The sequence below is a fragment of the Nannospalax galili genome, unplaced genomic scaffold, assembly GCF_000622305.1.
Source record: "Nannospalax galili isolate Female #2095 unplaced genomic scaffold, S.galili_v1.0 scaffold433, whole genome shotgun sequence".
Taxonomy (NCBI): Eukaryota; Metazoa; Chordata; class Mammalia; order Rodentia; family Spalacidae; genus Nannospalax; species Nannospalax galili.
Window position 1 is genome coordinate 1,850,166 of NW_008338715.1, and position 19,373 is coordinate 1,869,538.

At 33.9% G+C, this 19,373-nt stretch overlaps 1 protein-coding gene across 1 annotated transcript in view; it reads left to right on the plus strand.

Moving 5' to 3' along the window:
• The window catches only part of Tecrl (trans-2,3-enoyl-CoA reductase like), a 118,710-nt gene that overhangs the window by 12,610 nt on the left and 86,727 nt on the right, over positions 1-19,373 (plus strand). Inside the window, exon 2 of the mRNA XM_008833262.2 lies at positions 16,055-16,106. Coding sequence (XP_008831484.1) covers positions 16,055-16,106 — 52 coding nt within the window. The remainder of the gene's footprint in view (positions 1-16,054; positions 16,107-19,373) is intronic.

A 19,373-nucleotide genomic window follows, 5' to 3' on the forward strand; every position in this document is an offset into this window, starting at 1 on the left:
TCTTGAGAACAGTCACAATTCTGTTACTAATGTCTAAAACATATGCTTCATTTCAGTGGGAAAAGTGAAGATGGAAATTTTTGTAATTACACAATATACAGGCAAAAGAGAGATGGTTCAGAAGTTCAGGGAATATACTCAGAGGTAATGAGCACCCAAGTGGGGCAGTTGAGAACTGCTTGTAACACCAGCTCCAGGGAATCTATTGCCCTCTTCTGACCTTCGGTTGCCCTGCATGCCTATGTGTAACTCATAGGTGCACTTAAATAATTTTATAAATAAATATTCAAACGTATATATACAAACATAAATTAACTTGCTTTTACTTTTAATTACCATGTTTGGCATAATGTAAAAATTTCTTTTTACGTCTATATTTGGCATAAATATTAATATAACTTACATTAGTGGTACTTAAATATCATAGCTTAAGAATTTGAATAGAAGTTACCTCACATACTTACTTTTTAAGGAGTTTTTAATTGATGTTAAATCAACTGCCTAAGTATAAGATTATTTTCATCTTTTAAATGACTCATGTTAATGAACTTAAAAATGTAGTTTATTTTGGAATAGTATGCATATTTATAGATATTAAATTTCTGTTGATTGAACAGTAAGTGATCAATAAATGTCCCATGATGCACTCTCATTTTATTCTCCCATACTATATAGTAAACTGTAGTGTTTATAAACAAGCCTTAGAACAAAAGCTTTTGCAAGTGAATTTCTACTCTACATCTTTTTACCTGTGTGACTTTAATAAATTACTCAAGTACTGCAAATTAGGCTTTTGCATGTATTAAAAAAACATAACTGTAAGTTTAGAAAACAGAGATCGTGTATTAACTAATTCATTTAACAAAAGTTAAGGTCTTGGAACTGTAGTGGACTCACTAAGCATTCAGAGATATCCTATCATTGTTAGCAGTGTTATTGATTCACAATGCTGCTTTTTCATGCTATATTAATCTAAATAAAACAAAAAAAGTGAGATAAATACTTTAATACAAAATTATGAGACACAAAATTATGAGAGGTAGTCTCCAAAGAGGAGGCAGGTTTCCAGGTCAGTTCCAGCTTCATTGCTCAAAGCCCTGTATTCAAAATATGTCCTGTCTTCAGAAATAGGGTCTTAACTAAATTATCAAGGGTTATGGAAATAGCCTGTGTTATTTTTAGAGTTTCTTGGAATACCCTGAATAACTCAATGGGATATTTCTCCTTTCTGTCATTGTGTTTCTTGTTATATAGCTGGCAGCTATATAACATGCACTGATATACAAATATAGTATATGTATAGTATATGTAGTTTTCAGGCATTGCCCTCTGGTTTTTCATACCACCTAGGCATTATTTATCCTCTCTCCCTCTCTCTCTCTCTCTCCCTCACTCCCTCTCTCTCTCCCTCACTCCCTCTTTCCCTCTCTCCCTCTCCCTTTATACAATCATCTATCCTTCCTCTCCAGTTAAAGTATTCCTTTTTTACTCATTTCTCCCTTGGTAACATCTGTCTTTCACTATCACTGTCTCCCTGACTCCTTCTTTCCCTTAACGCCCTTGGTTTCTTTCCATTTTCCTAGCTCCTATGGTTATATCAGGCTATATACTCACAAACAAGATTTGGTGCTAAGATTCACAAATGAGAGAGAACATACATTACTTATTTTTCTGAGTCTGTGTTTCTTCACTTAGTATAACACTTTCTAGTTCCATCTAGTTACCTGCAAATTTCATGATTTCTTCTTTCTTTATTGCTGCATGGAACTCTATTTTGTAAATGTACCACATTTTCATTATCCATGCATTAGTTTGAGGATATTTAGGTTGTTTCCATTTCTTAGCTACTGCAACAGATGGAGACTATTACAGAGTTCCACAAAGGGTAACACTCAGAGAGTAAAATGTAATGCCCAGCCCTAAGTGACACATCTACAACGCATCCTCTACATGTAAGGCTTATGGAATCCCAATACATCTTTCATCTCTCAGCAGTGAAGCGTCCTTATGAAACAAAGGATGATAAACAACAGAAGATCACAACTTGCCAAAGTGTAGAGAATAAGAGACTACAGAGTTCTTGTCCCTGAAGAGTACTCCTATATTAAACCTCACTCGTCAAGTTTCAGGGACCATTTGGGGCATTTTGGAAGAGAGGGCAGAAAGATTGTAAAACCAGGGGAGGTGCATGATCGCAAGGAAACAGTCTTCCAAACTTCTGGAAACTTGTTCATATGAACTTATTGCAATGATGACAGCATTCACAAGACCCGTGCAAACTCATTCAGACAAAAGCACAGCATAGAACTGGGGAAACAGGCAGGAGGTCCCAACCCTAGCCAAGGACTATTGGCAACTAGTCACTACTGGGTGAAGGAGAGTTGGTCTTTAAGGGCATGGTGCTAATCAGGCAGAACTTGTGCCAGTTGGTGAACTCATACTCTGGGACATCTGGTACACAAACTTGTCTTGATAGACCTTCCAAAATAAGACAGACTGCATGAACTTCAATGGGTAGTCTATGGATGATGAAGATAGGGGAGAAGCTCTAAATATAATTAAGATGAAATATACAAAAATGCAATATATACTGAATAAAGGAAGAAAATATCATTTCACAGCAACTCTTCCCAAAAGATTATACTTTCTCAGCTGTTTTTAGTTCATTATTATAAATCACAATCAGTTACTTTTTGTGATCCTTGGCATCTGAGCATGGATATAAAGTCATCAGGTAGATTTCAATGGTAAAGTTTTTCACATCTACTACTTTTTATGATTTGAAGAATTATTTTTTTTAATTTTTAAAAAATTTAATAACCACATGATTAGAAGAAGCATTTCATTACAGCTTTAATACATTCAGTAGCACACTCCAGAGTAAGGATACATCTCTTTCCAAAGTGGCTGTAAATTTTTGGGTTCACAGTTGAATTAGTACAGTTATACAATATTGAACTCAGTATAAACCATGTAAGATATAAAATTGGATGAGTTTTTACCCTTTAAAGATCTCCATCTCAAGATATGCTGTTTCCTTCATTTTTTAAATAATATTTTTAGAAGAAGCATATCATTACAGTTTTAACATACCCAATAACAATTTCCAGAGCAAAGACACAGCTCCTTCAAAAGTGGCTCTAAAATTTCGAGTTTTGTTGTTGAATCAATTCAGTTATATAATATTGAACTCAGTATAAGTCCTGTAAGAAATAAAATTGAATGAGTTTTTAGCCCTCAGAAAAGATCTCCATTTCATTCTAAAATATACTGTTTTTTTACAGAAACACTCATTGTTTTTGCTGCTAACACTGAGATGTTGGCGCATGCATCTCTAATCTGTATGTATCTAATTATTACTAGTCATAATCATTTGCAGTCAGATCCTTGGTGCCTGTCTATGTTTATAAAATCATTTGGTAGATTTCAATGGTAATGTTCATCACCTCTACTAATTGACATGACTTAAACTTTTATGCTTCCTCCTCAAATATAATAGATTTTTTAAAATTTGCTGATTTTTTTTTCTTTGTGTGCATAGCACAAAGAACATCCCATACCAAATTATTCAACTAAACACCAACTTCTCAGATGGCACCCTCCCATAGCCTCCCTCCGCCCACTAGAGTCCTTGTACTCTGATATCCCTGCTACTGTCTGCTGTGTTGTCGGCACCTCAACCGTTCCCCACACTTCTCTATCTGGTGAATCTAGTCAGCCTATCTAGAGATCTTTGTTTTAGGAATGTCAGCTCTTCCTCATCTAACAGCAATCAGTTGTCAATATTCCTTTAGATAAGATTCGGGTCTGCTGTTTATTTTCCCAGTTCTTTGCTGGGTTACTATCTGGGAGTCCCTTGGGCTACCCTGGCCAACAACTCAAAAGAAAGTATCTCCTTTCTGGCATTGTTGCTTGTTATGTAGCCTTTAGCTATACATATGGACTCTTAAAATATATATTGGCTCCTTTAGTCTTTCGTTATACTTTCCTTTTGGGTGTTTAAGGCCATACCGTTGGCCCAGAGAAACCAACTTATTTTTACACTTAAAGCCATTTGAGGATCTGTTCCTCAGGGGTCACATGGGCTTGGGAAGAGCCCCTGGCTCCTTTCTTTTACCAGTTCTGCCTCTGTGAAGATAAGTCACAGGTCCTGCTTGACCATGGGTTGCTTTGCTTGGAAGCATGGAGGAAATGTTTCCTCTGTGTTGGCCCTCCTCTTTGTAGACTGGACACTGGTTCATATCCATCTCATGGGGTCTCCTTGGCCTCCTTGATCAAGAGGACAGGTGACCCACCACAATTACAGGACATTTTAGGTGATGCTCATAGTCCCCTGGAACTAGTCCACCTAGGGAAGGCAAGGAGCAAAAACTGTCCTTTATGTCCCTCTGACCAAATTAGTATAAGCCTCAAAGTATGTCTGTTAAACATTCAAGAAGGTTAGCTCCACCAGACTGGTACTTTTATTACTGTGTGCAATGTGGATAAATCTTGGGCAAAGACCAGTTGTTCTCAGATAAACCTTACCTAGACATATATTTCTTGATTTGGTATATATAATTTGTCAGTAGGTTCTTGGACTGATATGGTCCCCTCTGGTGTTTAAAACTAGCTAGGCATTATTTATCTCTTGCATTGTCTAACCCCTCCATCATGGTTTCCCCAATTAAGGGGCCCCCATTTCCCCCCTTTCTCCCTTAATAATACTCTCTCTCATACTTTCATTGTTAAAGAACATAATATTATCTCATTGCATGTATGTACCACACCTTCATTATCCATTCATCAGTTGATGAATATCTAGTTTGTTTCCAATTCTTGGGTATAATAAAGAGGGCAGCAATGACAATGGATGAGTGAGTATTACTTCAGTAGTATATAGGGTCTTTTTGGTATATGCCAAACCATACCATTGCCGGATCATATAGCAGATCACTTTCTAGCTTTTTAAGAAATCTCTGCACTGATTTACATAGTGTTTGCACTAGTTATGACTCCCACCTGAAGTGGATATGTGTTCATCTTTCTGCATACCTTCAACACATTTGTCTTTATTTGATTCTAAGATATTTGCCATTCTCTGTGGCATCAGAGGAAACCTCAAAGCAGTTTTAATTTACATTTCCCTGATTTATGAAGGTGTTGAATATTTTTAATATATTTCTAGCCAATTTCTATTTCATTTTTTGAGAACTTCCTGTTCACCTCTTTGCACTGGTTTTTAATCAGATTTTTTTGCTGTTTAGATATTTTAATTCTTTATATATTCTAGATAATAACCCTCTCTCAGAAGTATAGTTGGAAAAGCCTTTTCCCATTCTGTAGGTTTCCTCTTCAATGAATGATCATGTCCTTTCTTATATAGAAGCCTTTTAGCTTTCATAAAGTTTTGTCCATCAATTGTTGGGGTTAATGTCTGAGCTATTGTAGTCTTGTTCAGAAAGTCCTTTCCTATATATTCTCTAGTCCTTTCCAGTGTGCTTCCTAGTTTCTCCTCTACCAGATTCAGAGTATTAGGTCTTATCTTGAAGTCCTTGTTTCATTTAGAGTTGAGTTTTGTGCATGATGAGAGAAAGGTATCTACTTTCATTTTTTGTCAAAGAACGGTGACTATAAATGTATGGATTTAAAGCTGGGCCCTCAGTTCAACTTAACTGAATAATGCAATTTATGTAATTGGTTTTATGCTAACACCATGCTGTTTTTATTACATTTGAGGTGAGGGATTTTACTGTGCCCAGCAAATTTTTTATTGTTCAGGATTATTTTGGCTATCCTGTGATTGTGTGTGTGTTTTTCTGTATGAAGTTAGAGATTTTTTTGACTTCTGTGAAGAATTTTATTGGTATTTTAATGTGTATTGCTTTGAATTTATGTACTGCTTTGGAGATATAGCTTTTTTTTACTATATTAATTCTACCAAATCACATGCAGAAGAGGTCTTTCCTTCCTCTGGCATCTTCTTCAATTTCTTTATTCAATGTCCTAAAGTTTTAGTTTTTGTTTTATACAAGTTCTTAACTTCATTGGATAGATTTATTCCAAGATATTTTACAGTTTTTCAGGTTTTCATGAATAGGATCATTTCCCTGTTTTCTTTCTCAGCATGTTTGTTGTTATGTTAAATAATAGGAAGGCTATTTTTGTGTGTTAATATTATGTACTGTTACTTTGATAAATCTATTTATCTGCTTTAGGATTTTTCAAGAGGAGTCTTTAGGGTCTTTTATGCACATAATCATATCATCTACAAATAAGGACACTTTGACTTCTTCCTTTCCAATTTGCACCCCCTTTATTTCCTTCACTTGTCTTCTTGTGCTAGCTAAGACTTCAAGTACTATATTCAAAAGGAATGGAGACAGTTGACATTCCTTTTCTCATTCCTAGTTTTAAAGGGAAAGCTTTTAGTTTTTCTCCATTTAGTATGATGTTGGCTTTTGGCTTGTTGTATATTGCCTTAATATTCTGAGATGTGTCCCCTGTAATGCCTAGATTTTCCATGACTTTTTGTCATGAATGCTTGTTCCATTTTGTCAAAGGCCTTTTCTGCATCTTGTGAGATCAATATATAGTTACTGTCCTTGTGTCTGTTTATATGGTGGGTTGCATTTATGTATTTTGACCCAACCCAGCATCTTGGAATAAAGTTTTTAAAAGCTTGTTCCATGGCAATGAGAAATGTTGTGTTATTATTTTAGGTACTACTTAAACATCATAGGGATCAAAAGTTAAGTTGTCTGATATCCTGAAGCAAGGAACATATTTTAATTATTTCTTGCACTGATGATTTTAGAGTTACTACATATGGTAAAGAAGAAATAAAATTATATTTTCTATAAAAATTATGTATTTCAAATAAAAGACAAAAATGATAATTTTTCTCAGTTTGCTCTAGAAACAAATATCCTGGTCAAGAATAAATGGCATAGTTTTGCAGGAAAGAAAATTGAGTTATAAATCATATTTTATCCTCCAACTCTAAATGAATTTGAATTTCCCAAAATAGTATTACAAATGTATGCATGTATGCATATATAAATATTGAAGTATGTTCTTTTCTTAGCTATATTCTTTGCCTAGTGAAAAATCAATTAAACAACTGAAGTAATTGCCCGTATTAGAATTTGAAAGACAGGAGTGAAAAGGATTCCAAATGCTTTGTAATATTCCTTTACAGATTTGTTTACAAGCTTTGTTACTACCTTTACCCAAATGATGGAATTATCCTGGTGAGTCATTTCAAAAGTAAACATATATGCTTCTTCTATTTCTGGCTGCTTTAAGATCAAATCACCTGCTTGTTTTGCATATGGCCATAGTTTCGTGTCTGTTTCTAAGAGACTAACTTGAACAGTATCAGCTAAAGAAGAAAAACATTGATTCTCTTATGGAAAAAGAACAAATGAGGCAAGAGAGCAGATCTATTTCTAGAAACACTTGTATAAAGAAAATAAGTACAAGTGTGATAGTAGAGCTCTAGTCAAATCACCTCTGGAAGCTTCCCAGCACAAACTCAGTCCATCTAATTTAAATTTCATCATGAAATGAAACAGCATAAGTAACATTATATCTGTGTCTAATATGTAGCTATAAAGGAAGAAAAGTAACCCTTGCAGCAAATTCTTAATGCTCTGAAAAATACAAGAATAGTACCTACTTTATGATCTTTTAAAAATTCCTGGTAATAAAAACAATTGAATATTTTAGAGCATGATACAATTTGGAATATTCATCTATAAATATCCTTCAAAATAATAAAGCTTTGTCATGAATTTTTGCTTGTTTAAAATGCCATTGCCTCTCATGTGAACAATGAACTGAAGCAATATCAATTATTAAGAACAAAATACTAAATCATGAAAACTATAGTTTTTCCAAAGACAGTTATTTTTAATAAACTGATTGAAAATCCCTTTTCTTTTTCCATCTGTATGTCATTATGAGGATGTTAATGTAATTCAGTTTCTCTTATAAACAGACTTTCAATTGGTATATATCATTTTCATAGTTAGTTTCCTCTCTAGAAAGTTCTATGTTTTTAAGCATGTAATTCATAAATACGGAAGGTTTCTCTTCTCATGATTTAAAAAAGTTAAATGCCTTAGAAACTCATTTTTCCATCTTCTTTTTGTCTTAATTCTGTTTCTCATTGCCTTCACCAAGTACCTGGAAAGGAGCATTGTGCTATCATTCAAGTGTTTGGATTTTGATATCAATGCCCAGTTCAGACGGAATTACATACAGTCCTATGAGTATATGGAATGTGCAACTTGGAAATACAAACCATATTGGACTAAAAATGTTTTAGCCAGAGGGTTGTTCTCTGCAACTATTGGAATTCTTAAGATGTGTCTGGGGAGATGGTTAAGTGAATAAAGTGCTTGACACACAAGCATGGGTAACTGAGTTTGGATAACCTGTGTAAAAAGACAAAAACTGTAGGTGAATATGACAGGATGTCTGGAGCTTGCAGAAAATGCAGTCTAGCCAAGTGGTGATACCTGGGTACAGTGAGAGATCCTGTCTGAAGAAACAATGTGGAAGCAATTGAGAAGGACAGATAACATGGACCTCTTATGCCATTCTACATGTGCACAGATACATTCTATTGTTTATTTTGCTTGATGATATGACAAAATGCCTGAAAAAAAAAGGAAACTTAAGGAGTAAGGACTTATTTTGATCTATAATTAAAGGAGATATAAAACATCATGACAGAGAAAGCATAATATCAGTTGAGAGAGGCTTTTGATAACACTTCATCTATCATTGGGAAGCAGAGAGTGAACAGGAACGAGAGCCAGGACGTAAAACCCTCAAGTGCCTCCCACCGTGTGCCACTTAGTGTAGCCATATTTTTCCTATCTAAAGGTTCCACACTCTTACTGAACAGTGTCACCAGCTGAAATACATGAGCTTGCAAGGGACATTTCATGTACAAAATAAACACACACACACACACACACACACACACACACACACACACACCATCACAGAATTAAGATATTTAAATGCACGTCACACGAGAATATGTTGGAATTCCACTGGCCATCCTCTCTAATGTAACTTATTTTATTCTGGGTACTATAGAATTGAAATCACCACTGCATGGAAGCTTTAAGGGACTAAAATAATATTGTACCATTGTGAACCACTGCCTTCAAAATAGGTAATTTTAAGAAACATATCTGTTAGACCAGATCGTGAAATAAGGAAAATGTAGATTATACTTGACAGTCAATCTGAGGTCTATACATGTACATGTTTGTGGAAAATAAAGTTGTTTAAAATCAGTCAGTTTCTTAAAAATCTCAAATTACATTTAAATTTAATGACAATATGTCCTGAAATTTTTGTCAGCTTATTTTAAATTTAGATCCTTTCCCCCGTCTGCTCACCCCCATAGCCCCTCCCCACTAGATATCATGCATTGTGCCACATACGCTAAGTCCTTTCTGGTAAAGCATTTGTACCCAAATGTCCTTCAATGCAAGTTCATCCACTGGAATCCAGTCAGCCTCTCTAGAGTCTCTTTTTTTAATAGAACATTTTTAAATTGAATTTTTTGTATTTCATAAGGAACATCTCAATCAATCTTAGTCATCTTTATACCTTAATCCCCACCTGTACTATCCCATAGTGCCCCCCTCCCTGCACTGTAGCCATATAGTCTATCATCCCTGTTAAAACCCTCTGTGTTAGCATATTTTTAGAGAAAAACAATAATAAACAAAGAAGTGATTTCCTTCATCATCGTCAAATATTTCTTCAATTTTTGTATGTATATAAGTGCTACAAGTCTTTCATTCAAAACTCTACAACAGATTTTTAAGATAACTTTTTTATTTATTTATTTTTTGGTTTTTTGAGAAAGGGTCTCCCTGTAGCCCCAGCTGATTTGGAACACACTATGTAGACCAGACTGGCCTTGAACTCACAGAGATCCACCTGCCTATGCCTCCCAAGCCTAAGTGCTGGAATTAAAGGCGGAAAATTCAATAAAGTAATTATGTCAGATACTAAATCTATCCACTGGAAATTAATATTTTAAGCAATGGTTTAGTTAATGTCAAGTACATGCTAGAATTCCAAGACTATATTATTAAATATAAAAAATGCTAAATATTGCTGACTCTAAATATATGAATTAGAATCAATATAATTTTGAAATGAAATGTTTTATGCAGATGTTGTAAATTGCCATAAATAATGTAAAGACTCTAATTTGAACTCATGTGAGCAATGGTGTCATTCACAAAGTAGACATAACTCTTAACTTAAATCACATAATATTTAGTTCTGCTTGTTAAATTTTGAGTTCCTTATGGGACACCTAAGTGCACATTTTAAACCTCCCATTGTAGAAGCACATCTGCAGCTATGAGGACAAATTGGTGCCAAAGGCATGCATTTTAGACTCTAGAGATGTACAGTTTCTGAAGTCATGGAACTAGGTAAGATCAGCTTTTACAAGTAAATAATTGGTTATTTTTACAAAGGGTAAATATATCGAACGTAATGTGAAGAGTTTGTCAAGCAGTTCTCAAAAATTCAGATATCATTGCATGATAAAATGTTCACATTTTTGAGACAAAAGGTATTTTGAATTGATTTAATTTTTCAAGGTTTGTGAACATGAAATGCACGCAGTGGAATTTGGGAAGTACTAAAAGGCTCTTCAGCAATTTGAAGATGGTGCTGTCATTCTAAGTGCATTTAACCAATAATGAAGAAATAGTTCTAGCCTCTGTCTTTGTGATGTGATGTCAAATAATCCATTAACAATATGAACCTTTAAAGTTAATTTTCTTTTCCAGTTATTTTTGTTTGAAATTCATATTTTCCCATATTTAAAAACTGTAAGGGCTGGAGAAATGGCTCAGTGGTTAAGATCACTGAGTGGTCTTGCAAAGGACCCAGCACTCACATGAGCTACAAACCATCTTTAACTCTAGTTCCAGGGGAATCCAAAGCCCTCTTCTGACTTCCGCAGCATCACATGACACGGTGCACTCACATCCATGCAGGCAATACACTCAAACACACACACACACACACACACACACACACACACACATAAAATAATTAATAAAAACGTTTGAAAACTATAAGACAAATATTGAACTCTGTAGAATTGTATGACTATCACAGTGAAATTTGATGTAACCTTTTGAAATTAGTTTTCAAATTAATTTAAAGTCTGAATCTATCACATTTTTAGAATATGCATTGCCTTCTATCAATAAAATTAATATAGTTTTATTATCACATCTAATATATTGAAAATATAATATATATATTCATACCTTTCACCTTATACTAATTACACCAAATAATAGAGTCTAATATCAGCAGCCTTTAAACAACCTCATACAAAATGCTCAGTATGGATGAATTTTGGCTTTACTCAGAGTTGTTTAATTTGGAAAGAAATTGATTAAATAGTTATTGTCAATATCATGGTAGTTTTTTAAGAACAGTGAACAGCGATTTGAAGAACTCCAGGCTGGCTTTTAATGTTTCTTGTTCAAGAATTATGTGATTACATCTCACATTTTACAGGACAAAAAAGTCAAATGATTATGACCAAGTTCAAGTAGGTAAAGTGAAATACTAAGTCCCCTTGAGAAACATGGCAAAGTGCACAAGAAATGCATGATGAATTGTAAATGTGTGAGTGGAATGACATGTTCTTTGCAAGAAATACATTTATTTCAAAGTAATGTGCTCCAGTTCATCCACTTAGCTATTTAAGAACACCGACTCTTTATTCAGTCTACTAACCTACTTGCTTTGTTGGGAAATTCTTAGCTAACTAGTGTCTAAGCCAGAAAGACTCATGAGATCTGAGATCTGTAATAGAAAAGTGCATGAACAAGTGCCTGAGACAAGAACTGGCATTGTAATAGATATCACTAGCTCCCAGGTAGAGGTTCTATGAAATTATGCAATGCTCTTATCACCCATTGTTTAATGGAGCTCGCATCCCATTGTCCAAAAGAAGGCAAAATGCCAAGTATAATACTTACCCAAGGAGAACACTAACAAATATGAAAGGAAGCTGGATGACTTTAACCAAGATGACACTAGCCAGGATGACAATCACCAGAATGACACTCACCAAGATGACACTAATCATGAAAACACCAGTCAGGATGATAGTCACCAAGACACTAACTAGGATGATATTAACTTGGATGACATTCACCAGAACAACACTAACCATGATGACACAAGCCAGGATGATAGTCACGAAGAGGACACTACCATGGATGATACTAACCAGGACAACAGTACCAGGAAGACAAGACCCCAGATGACACTAACCAGGATGACAGCATGATGCCACTAATGACACAAATGAGGATGACACTAAGGAGGATGACACAATACTCACCAGGATGCTACTCACCAGGATGACAATAACCAGGGCGACAGTCACCCCATGGACTTCACCCAACTCTGCATAAATACACTGATGAAGAGGTGAAGAGAAAAAGCAAAACAGTGGGAAAGTTTTCACAAAATACCTGGAAAAAAAAAACTGTCATCTCAAAATGTACCAAGACCTCTTAAAAAATAATGAAGAGAAACAGCTTCATAAATATGCCAAATACCTTAAGAAATGCTTCAGCCAAGGAGATAAGCATGTAGCTGGTAAACATGGCAAAACAATCCACACATTCCATCAGAGAAATGTGAATTGAAACAAAGAATCACTACTCTGTATGACAATTTAAAACACAAGGAGGATTTGAAACACAGGAACCTCATTAATATAGGTGGAACCATGAAGGGATGCAGCCACTTTAGAGTTCAGTTGACATGTGTATGTAAAACTAAACATAACAGCATTATTTGTTAATCAATCACTTATCAAAGGAACTAAAGAATTCTTTCCACCTAAAAGAAGCTATGTTTGCAGTAGATAAAAGTTGAACATTAGTAGAAGAACTGAAAGCTGGTGAAAGGCATATTTCATATTAACTCCTAGATTAAGAAATGTAAGTAATCAATGGCTGTTGAAAGTGGAACATTCTTCAGGGATTAGTCCCTTAATAGACTGCCCAATCCTGAGTGGTCATCTCTAACTACATGTACATAGGAACAACACTGAATTGATTAAGTTGGCTGTATACACACATATGAGCATAGGTGTGTGTGTGTGTGTGTGTGTGTGTATAACAGTAATAATTACAGAAGATGTCATGAATTTAGAAGAGTGGGATGTCATGAGAAGACTCAGCGTTGGGGGCCTGAGCCATGGAATGCTGTCAATACTGTTCTCATGCATGGAAATTCTGGGGAAAAAGCTAAACAATGTAAACAAAAATGTTAATAAAGGCCTATTTATTTTGTGTATTTATTTCAGGAAAATATAATCTTACTTAAAATTTGAGAATGAATTTCATATATTAGGTCTAAAATTTGCCATTTTAACTAGTGTACTTTAGGAGAAGCCTATACATGCTATGAATTTATTGCTTTTCAATGTTTGTTCTCATAGTTTTATTTGTGACTTCCACAAAAGTTAGTTAAAATTTTACTGTGTATAGAAAATACTTCATTTATTGAAACACAAACAGAAGTTACATAAAATATGTACAACTACATAAATAAACCAGATAATGGGTCCCCATAGAGAACTATCTAGCAGAACACAAGTAAAATTCTAATTGAGAAATCATTGATTATAAACTTAATGTTTATCTTTCAATATAGTATGGTATCTTAAAGGTGAGATTTACAAATACTTTTATAAAGCTTTTACACTTATTTATTTTTTATTTATTTATTTTACACATTTATTCCTCTGTGTGTGCACACATGTGCCAATGTGCAGGTATGGCAGCTAGAGGACAGTTTGTCAGAGCTAGTACTCTTCTAACATGAATGCTCCTGAATGGAACTCAGGTTGTCAGACTTGGAGGCAAGAACACTTATCCACTGAGTCAGTTCTCCAGCCCAAAAATACTTTTGAGTCAATAGAATACCTTATGGATATTAGATAACCCTGTCTGAAGAAGAAAAACACAAACATGCTAAGTGAACAACTGATATTGTGATGAACACTGTTAAGAAAATCCATACTTAAAGTATTATTCCATTTACAAAGCTTAATAATCAACATTAAAATGAAATATGTGCAAGTGTATAAATATATAATTCTCTGTAATTGGTTTATTTAAATATGTACTAAGATGTTCATTTAAATAAAACATGTTTCAAATATTTATAAGTTTCCTAATGATGGAATGCTTAATCATTTATTTATAGGATAAAATAAATGGTGTTTACTATTAAATATTAATATTTAAATTTTAGGTTGTTAAAATTAGAGATTTCTTATAAATATCTATATGTTCAAAAATAATATAAAATATTGACACTGTACTAAAATATTGACCATAGTCTTATTAAGCAGAGAAGATAGGTAAGATACATTTTTTGTTCCCTTAGCATATAATAAACTATATATTACAAAACAGTAAGAACATCCTTGACAACTTTTTTCCAGCTACTTTATAAAATATTTCTTAATTGACTTTTTGTTATTTTCATGCAATATAATTTGATGATACTTACATCTCTTCCCTAGCAGAACTTCCATCATTACTCCCCACCCATTTTACTATATGTTACCATGTATATGTATATATTAAGGTCTATAGAGTCTAATTTTTGCCTCCAAAGGTCTTTCAGTGTGGGTGCATTCACTGGAGCCTGGTTAACCTACCAAGAGTCCCATGCTTGGAGGAGACAGACTCTCCCCCTCCCAGCATCCATCCTTTTACACAATTTCCTTAGGTGGGGGTACGGATCGTTCAGTCAAAGAAACTGTCAAATCCAAACAGAATATGAGAGACTTTTGGGCCACTCTATAAAAGAACAACTTATGGATTATAGGCATAGAAGAAGAAAAAGAAACCCATGTCAAATGTGCAGAAAATACTTTTAATAAAATATTAGAAAATTTTCCAAACCTAGTGAGATACAAGAATCATATAGAACACTAGTATGTCAGACCAGATAAGAGTTTTCTCATGTGATATAATAGTCAACATTCTTGGGAATTATTATATGTAATATTTTTTCATGCATTTAATAATGTTTTTCATTTTACTTTTTAAAAATAACCATACATAGAAAGTGATGAAGCAAAAGTAATATCCATGTCCATATATGTTCATTGTATATCTAACCAATCTTCCATTTATATATTAAGAGAAAATAAATGAATTTTAATAAGTGATCAGTTTTAAAAATGAGTTTCAGTTTTGGATGGATTACTAATAATTATTTTTAAGAGATGAGGGACAAAAGGCATTTCAGGTCAAAGTTTGGTATTAACAGATAGTCTAATAATTCTATGATGATTTTATGCATTTGTGTAGAACTGCTACCTTAAAATTTTGTTTATCTGAGAGAAAATGAATATCAAACATTATTGCCTTTGAGTTAATTTCAATATATTGGAGCTAAAAATTTGGTCAAACCACTGTATTTTAAAGAATCCAAATGATCTATTTTGCACATATTTTCGTGAACCATCAGTGGGTTTACTTGGGAGCTCTGACAATATAAATAGTGGGAAATTCTATAAGTGACTTTTATCCCATGACATAATGGCATAGTACAAATTTCATATCCTGTCAGCTTTGTTCATCAGTTACACAGCCTCAAGAACCTCACTCTGCATAGTCCTTTTATTTTATTTTATAAAGTCATGTTTTTAATTGATATTCTCATGATTGTTGGAGATGGAAATAAAATATTTTGAATGAAGAAAATTTTAAAAGAAATGTATTTTAGAGATTAAAAATTAATTTGAGCTTACATCATATAACTATTGCAATACACAAATGCATGTTTTCAAAAGTTGTAGTATTAATGATTAGAGTGTTCTAAATTCACAAAAGAAGAATTTAAAAGTTAAGCAGAACAAAAACATCAATTTTACATTATGTTACACAGGTTTGCATGTTTTCTTCAACATTTATGAAACCAGATATTGTCATGTTTTTCTTATAATTCTATTTTCTTCTTTCAGGTCTCACAAACATCTACTATTCATGATGTTAAACGAAAATTTCACAAAGCATGTAAGTTTTATTTGTTTTTAAAGTTATATTATTTTCAAAGTGCTGAAAATTTGTAAGTTTTATATTATAGATGAATACATGTAAGACATATTTTTAAATATAACTTTTTAATGCTTCAATACTTTGCCATTTTTAAATATGGTGATTCTCGCATTTGACTCTCTAACTGATGCTTTAACATTCAACCTTTTAATTTTCATACTGGGGGTGGAACCTAAAAAAATAAAACAAATAATAATAGAGAACATAGATATGAAAGTTGGATTGGGAGTGAATAAATGGAGGTGGAGGAGGAGAGGGGGGCCTGAATGTGATAAAATTACATTGCATGAATTTCTTATAAAGATAATGTTTTCTATTTTTTTTCAGTCTTTTTGACACAGGGTTTCCCTGTGACCCCAGATGGCCTAAACACACTGTGTAGAGCAAACTGGCCTGGAACCCATAGAAATCTGCTTGCCTCTGCCTCCTGAGTGCTGGTATTAAAGGCGTGCACCAAAACACCCAGAAAATCAATAACTTTTTTTAGTTTCATTTTCGTTATTTAGATTCATCAAATTTATTTCACCTAGAAATTATTTTTACAATAACTACAAATTATATTGCTTAAACTTAATAGCTCAATTCAGTGAAAAATACTATCATTTATATTTATATTTATTACATTTACAAAACATTTATTTTAATTGTCAAACAATGAAAGTGCAATTATTAGAAATAATGATTTATAATGACAATTTTATTAGAACAATTTTAATAACTCAAATACCAATAGAAATACTTGGGACATTAAGTGTGGTGATTCAATATAGGCATATCTTCCTCCTATTATGAGCATTCCTTCCCAGTGTGGGGCATTCATATTAAGCTTCATTGATACACCTTAATATGCGAAGACCTTTAAAAACAGTATTATATTTTATTTTCCTACTTATATCATGATATATTATTTAAGAAACATTAAAAAATTCAGATTCATTTAACTAATATGTATTTTTTATTTTTCTATTTTTTTCAATATTTTTATCATACTTAGATCCCCTCCCAGATCTGAACTGCCTCTTTACTCTCACCAAATAGCCTGTAATCTATATCTAACCTATATCTGTATCTATATCTAAACCTATATCTAATGTATACATACATTAAGACCTATAGTGTCAGGTTTGATTTATGCCCCTAAATGTCTTTTTTACCTTTGATTATTATTTTTTATTTTTTTATTTAATAACAACATGAGTAGAAGAAACATTTCATTACTGCTTTAACATTTTCAGTGACACATTCCAGAGCAAGGATACATCTCTTTCAAAAGTGGCTCTAAATTTTTATGTTCAAAGTTGAATTAATACACTTATACAATATTAAACTCAGTGTAAACCCTGTAAGACATAAAATTGAATGAGATTTTACCCTTTAAAGAAGACCACCATTTCATTTTAATGCTACTAACACTTATATATTTGTACATCTGTCTAAAACCTCTATATATCTAATTATTACTAGTCACAGTCGGTTACACTTGGATCCTTAGTAACTGAGTGTGGATATAAAATCACCAGGTAGATTTCACTGGTAATGTTTATAACCTCTACTATTTAACACAAAATACATTTTTATACTTCCTCATAAAATATGCCATTTTTTTTAATTTGTTGATTTTTTTGTGTATGTATATCATACAGAACGTCCCACACAATCTTATTCATCCATATACCCACTTCCCAATTGGCACTGTCCCAAAGCATCTTCTGCCCACCCACACACTGGAGCCCATATACTCTGTCATCCCTTTACTGTCCACTGTGTTGTAGGCACCCCTAGCCATTCCCCAGTGCTTGTCCATCTGCTGAGCCTGGTCAGCCTATCTGGAGAGCCTTGTTTTAGGAAGATCAGGTGTTCCTCATTCAATAGCAGTCAGCTGTCAGTATTTCCTTAGATAAGATCGGGCTCTACTGTTCGTTTTCCCAGTTCTATGCTGGGTTACTGTCTGGGAGTCTTTTGGGTCACCCTAGGCAATAACTCAAAGGATGGTATCTCCTGTTTGACATTGTTTCTTGTTATGTAGCCATTTGCTTTACGTATGGAGCCTTAAAATTATATTGACCCCATTAATCTTTGGTTATACTTTTCTTTTGAATGTTTAAGGACCTACAGTTGGCCCAGATAAACCAAGTTATTTTCACTCTTAAGGTTATTTGAGGATCTGTTCCTCAGAGGTAACATGGGCTTGGGAGGAGTCCCTTTCTCCTTTCTTTTACCAGTTCCATCTATGTAAAGATAAGTCAATGGTCCTACTCAACAATGCCTGGCTTTCCTTGGAAGCATGGAGGAAATGTTTCCTCTTTGTTGACCCTGCTCTTTGTAGACTAGACACTGGTTCAGGTACATCTGGTGGGGTCTCCATGGCTTCCTTGATCAAGAGGAGAGGTGACTCACCACAGTTAAAGGACATTTTGAGAGATGCTCATAGACCCCTGGAACTTTGTTGACCTAGGAGGGAAAGGAGAAAAACTACCCTTTATGCCTCTCTGTCCAAATTAGTATAAACTTCATAGTATGGCTGTTAAACATCCAAGAAGGTTACTTCCACTGTTCTGGTACTTTTAATTACCATGTGGCAAGTTGATATGGCTTTGGCAAACACCAAACACTCTCAGATAAACCTTGCCTAGACATATATTATTTTCTTTGATCAGGTTGTATGTATAATTTGTCAGTAGGTTGTTGGCCTAATATGGTTCCCTCTGGTTTTCTAAAACTAGCTAGGCATTATTTATTTCTCACATTGTCTAACCCTTCTACCATGGTTTCCCCATTTAAGGTGGCCTGTTTTTCCCATTTCTTCATTAATAATACCCTTCTTCTATGGTCCCACCTCTCTTGAGTGCCTTCTTTCCTTTTATCCCCTAGGTTCCTTGTATAACCTTCCCTCCACACTCCCCTTAAAATAACCTCATTTTTATACCTATCTCCCTTGTTAACACCTGTTTTCTGCTGTTCTCTTTCAGATTCTTCTTTTCCCTTACCTCCCTGGTTCCTTTTCATTATCCTGGACCCTGTAGTTATGTCTGTGTACATTCTCACTTATAAGTATTTGGTGCTAGGATCCACATATGAGGGAGAAGATATGTCATTTTTTTGTTGTTGGTTTTGTTTTGTTTTGTTTTCTGTGTCTGTGTTACTTTACTTAGTATAACAGTGTCTAGTTCCAGCCATTTACCTGCAAATTTCATCATTCCTGCTGAGTAAAACTTCATTTGATCA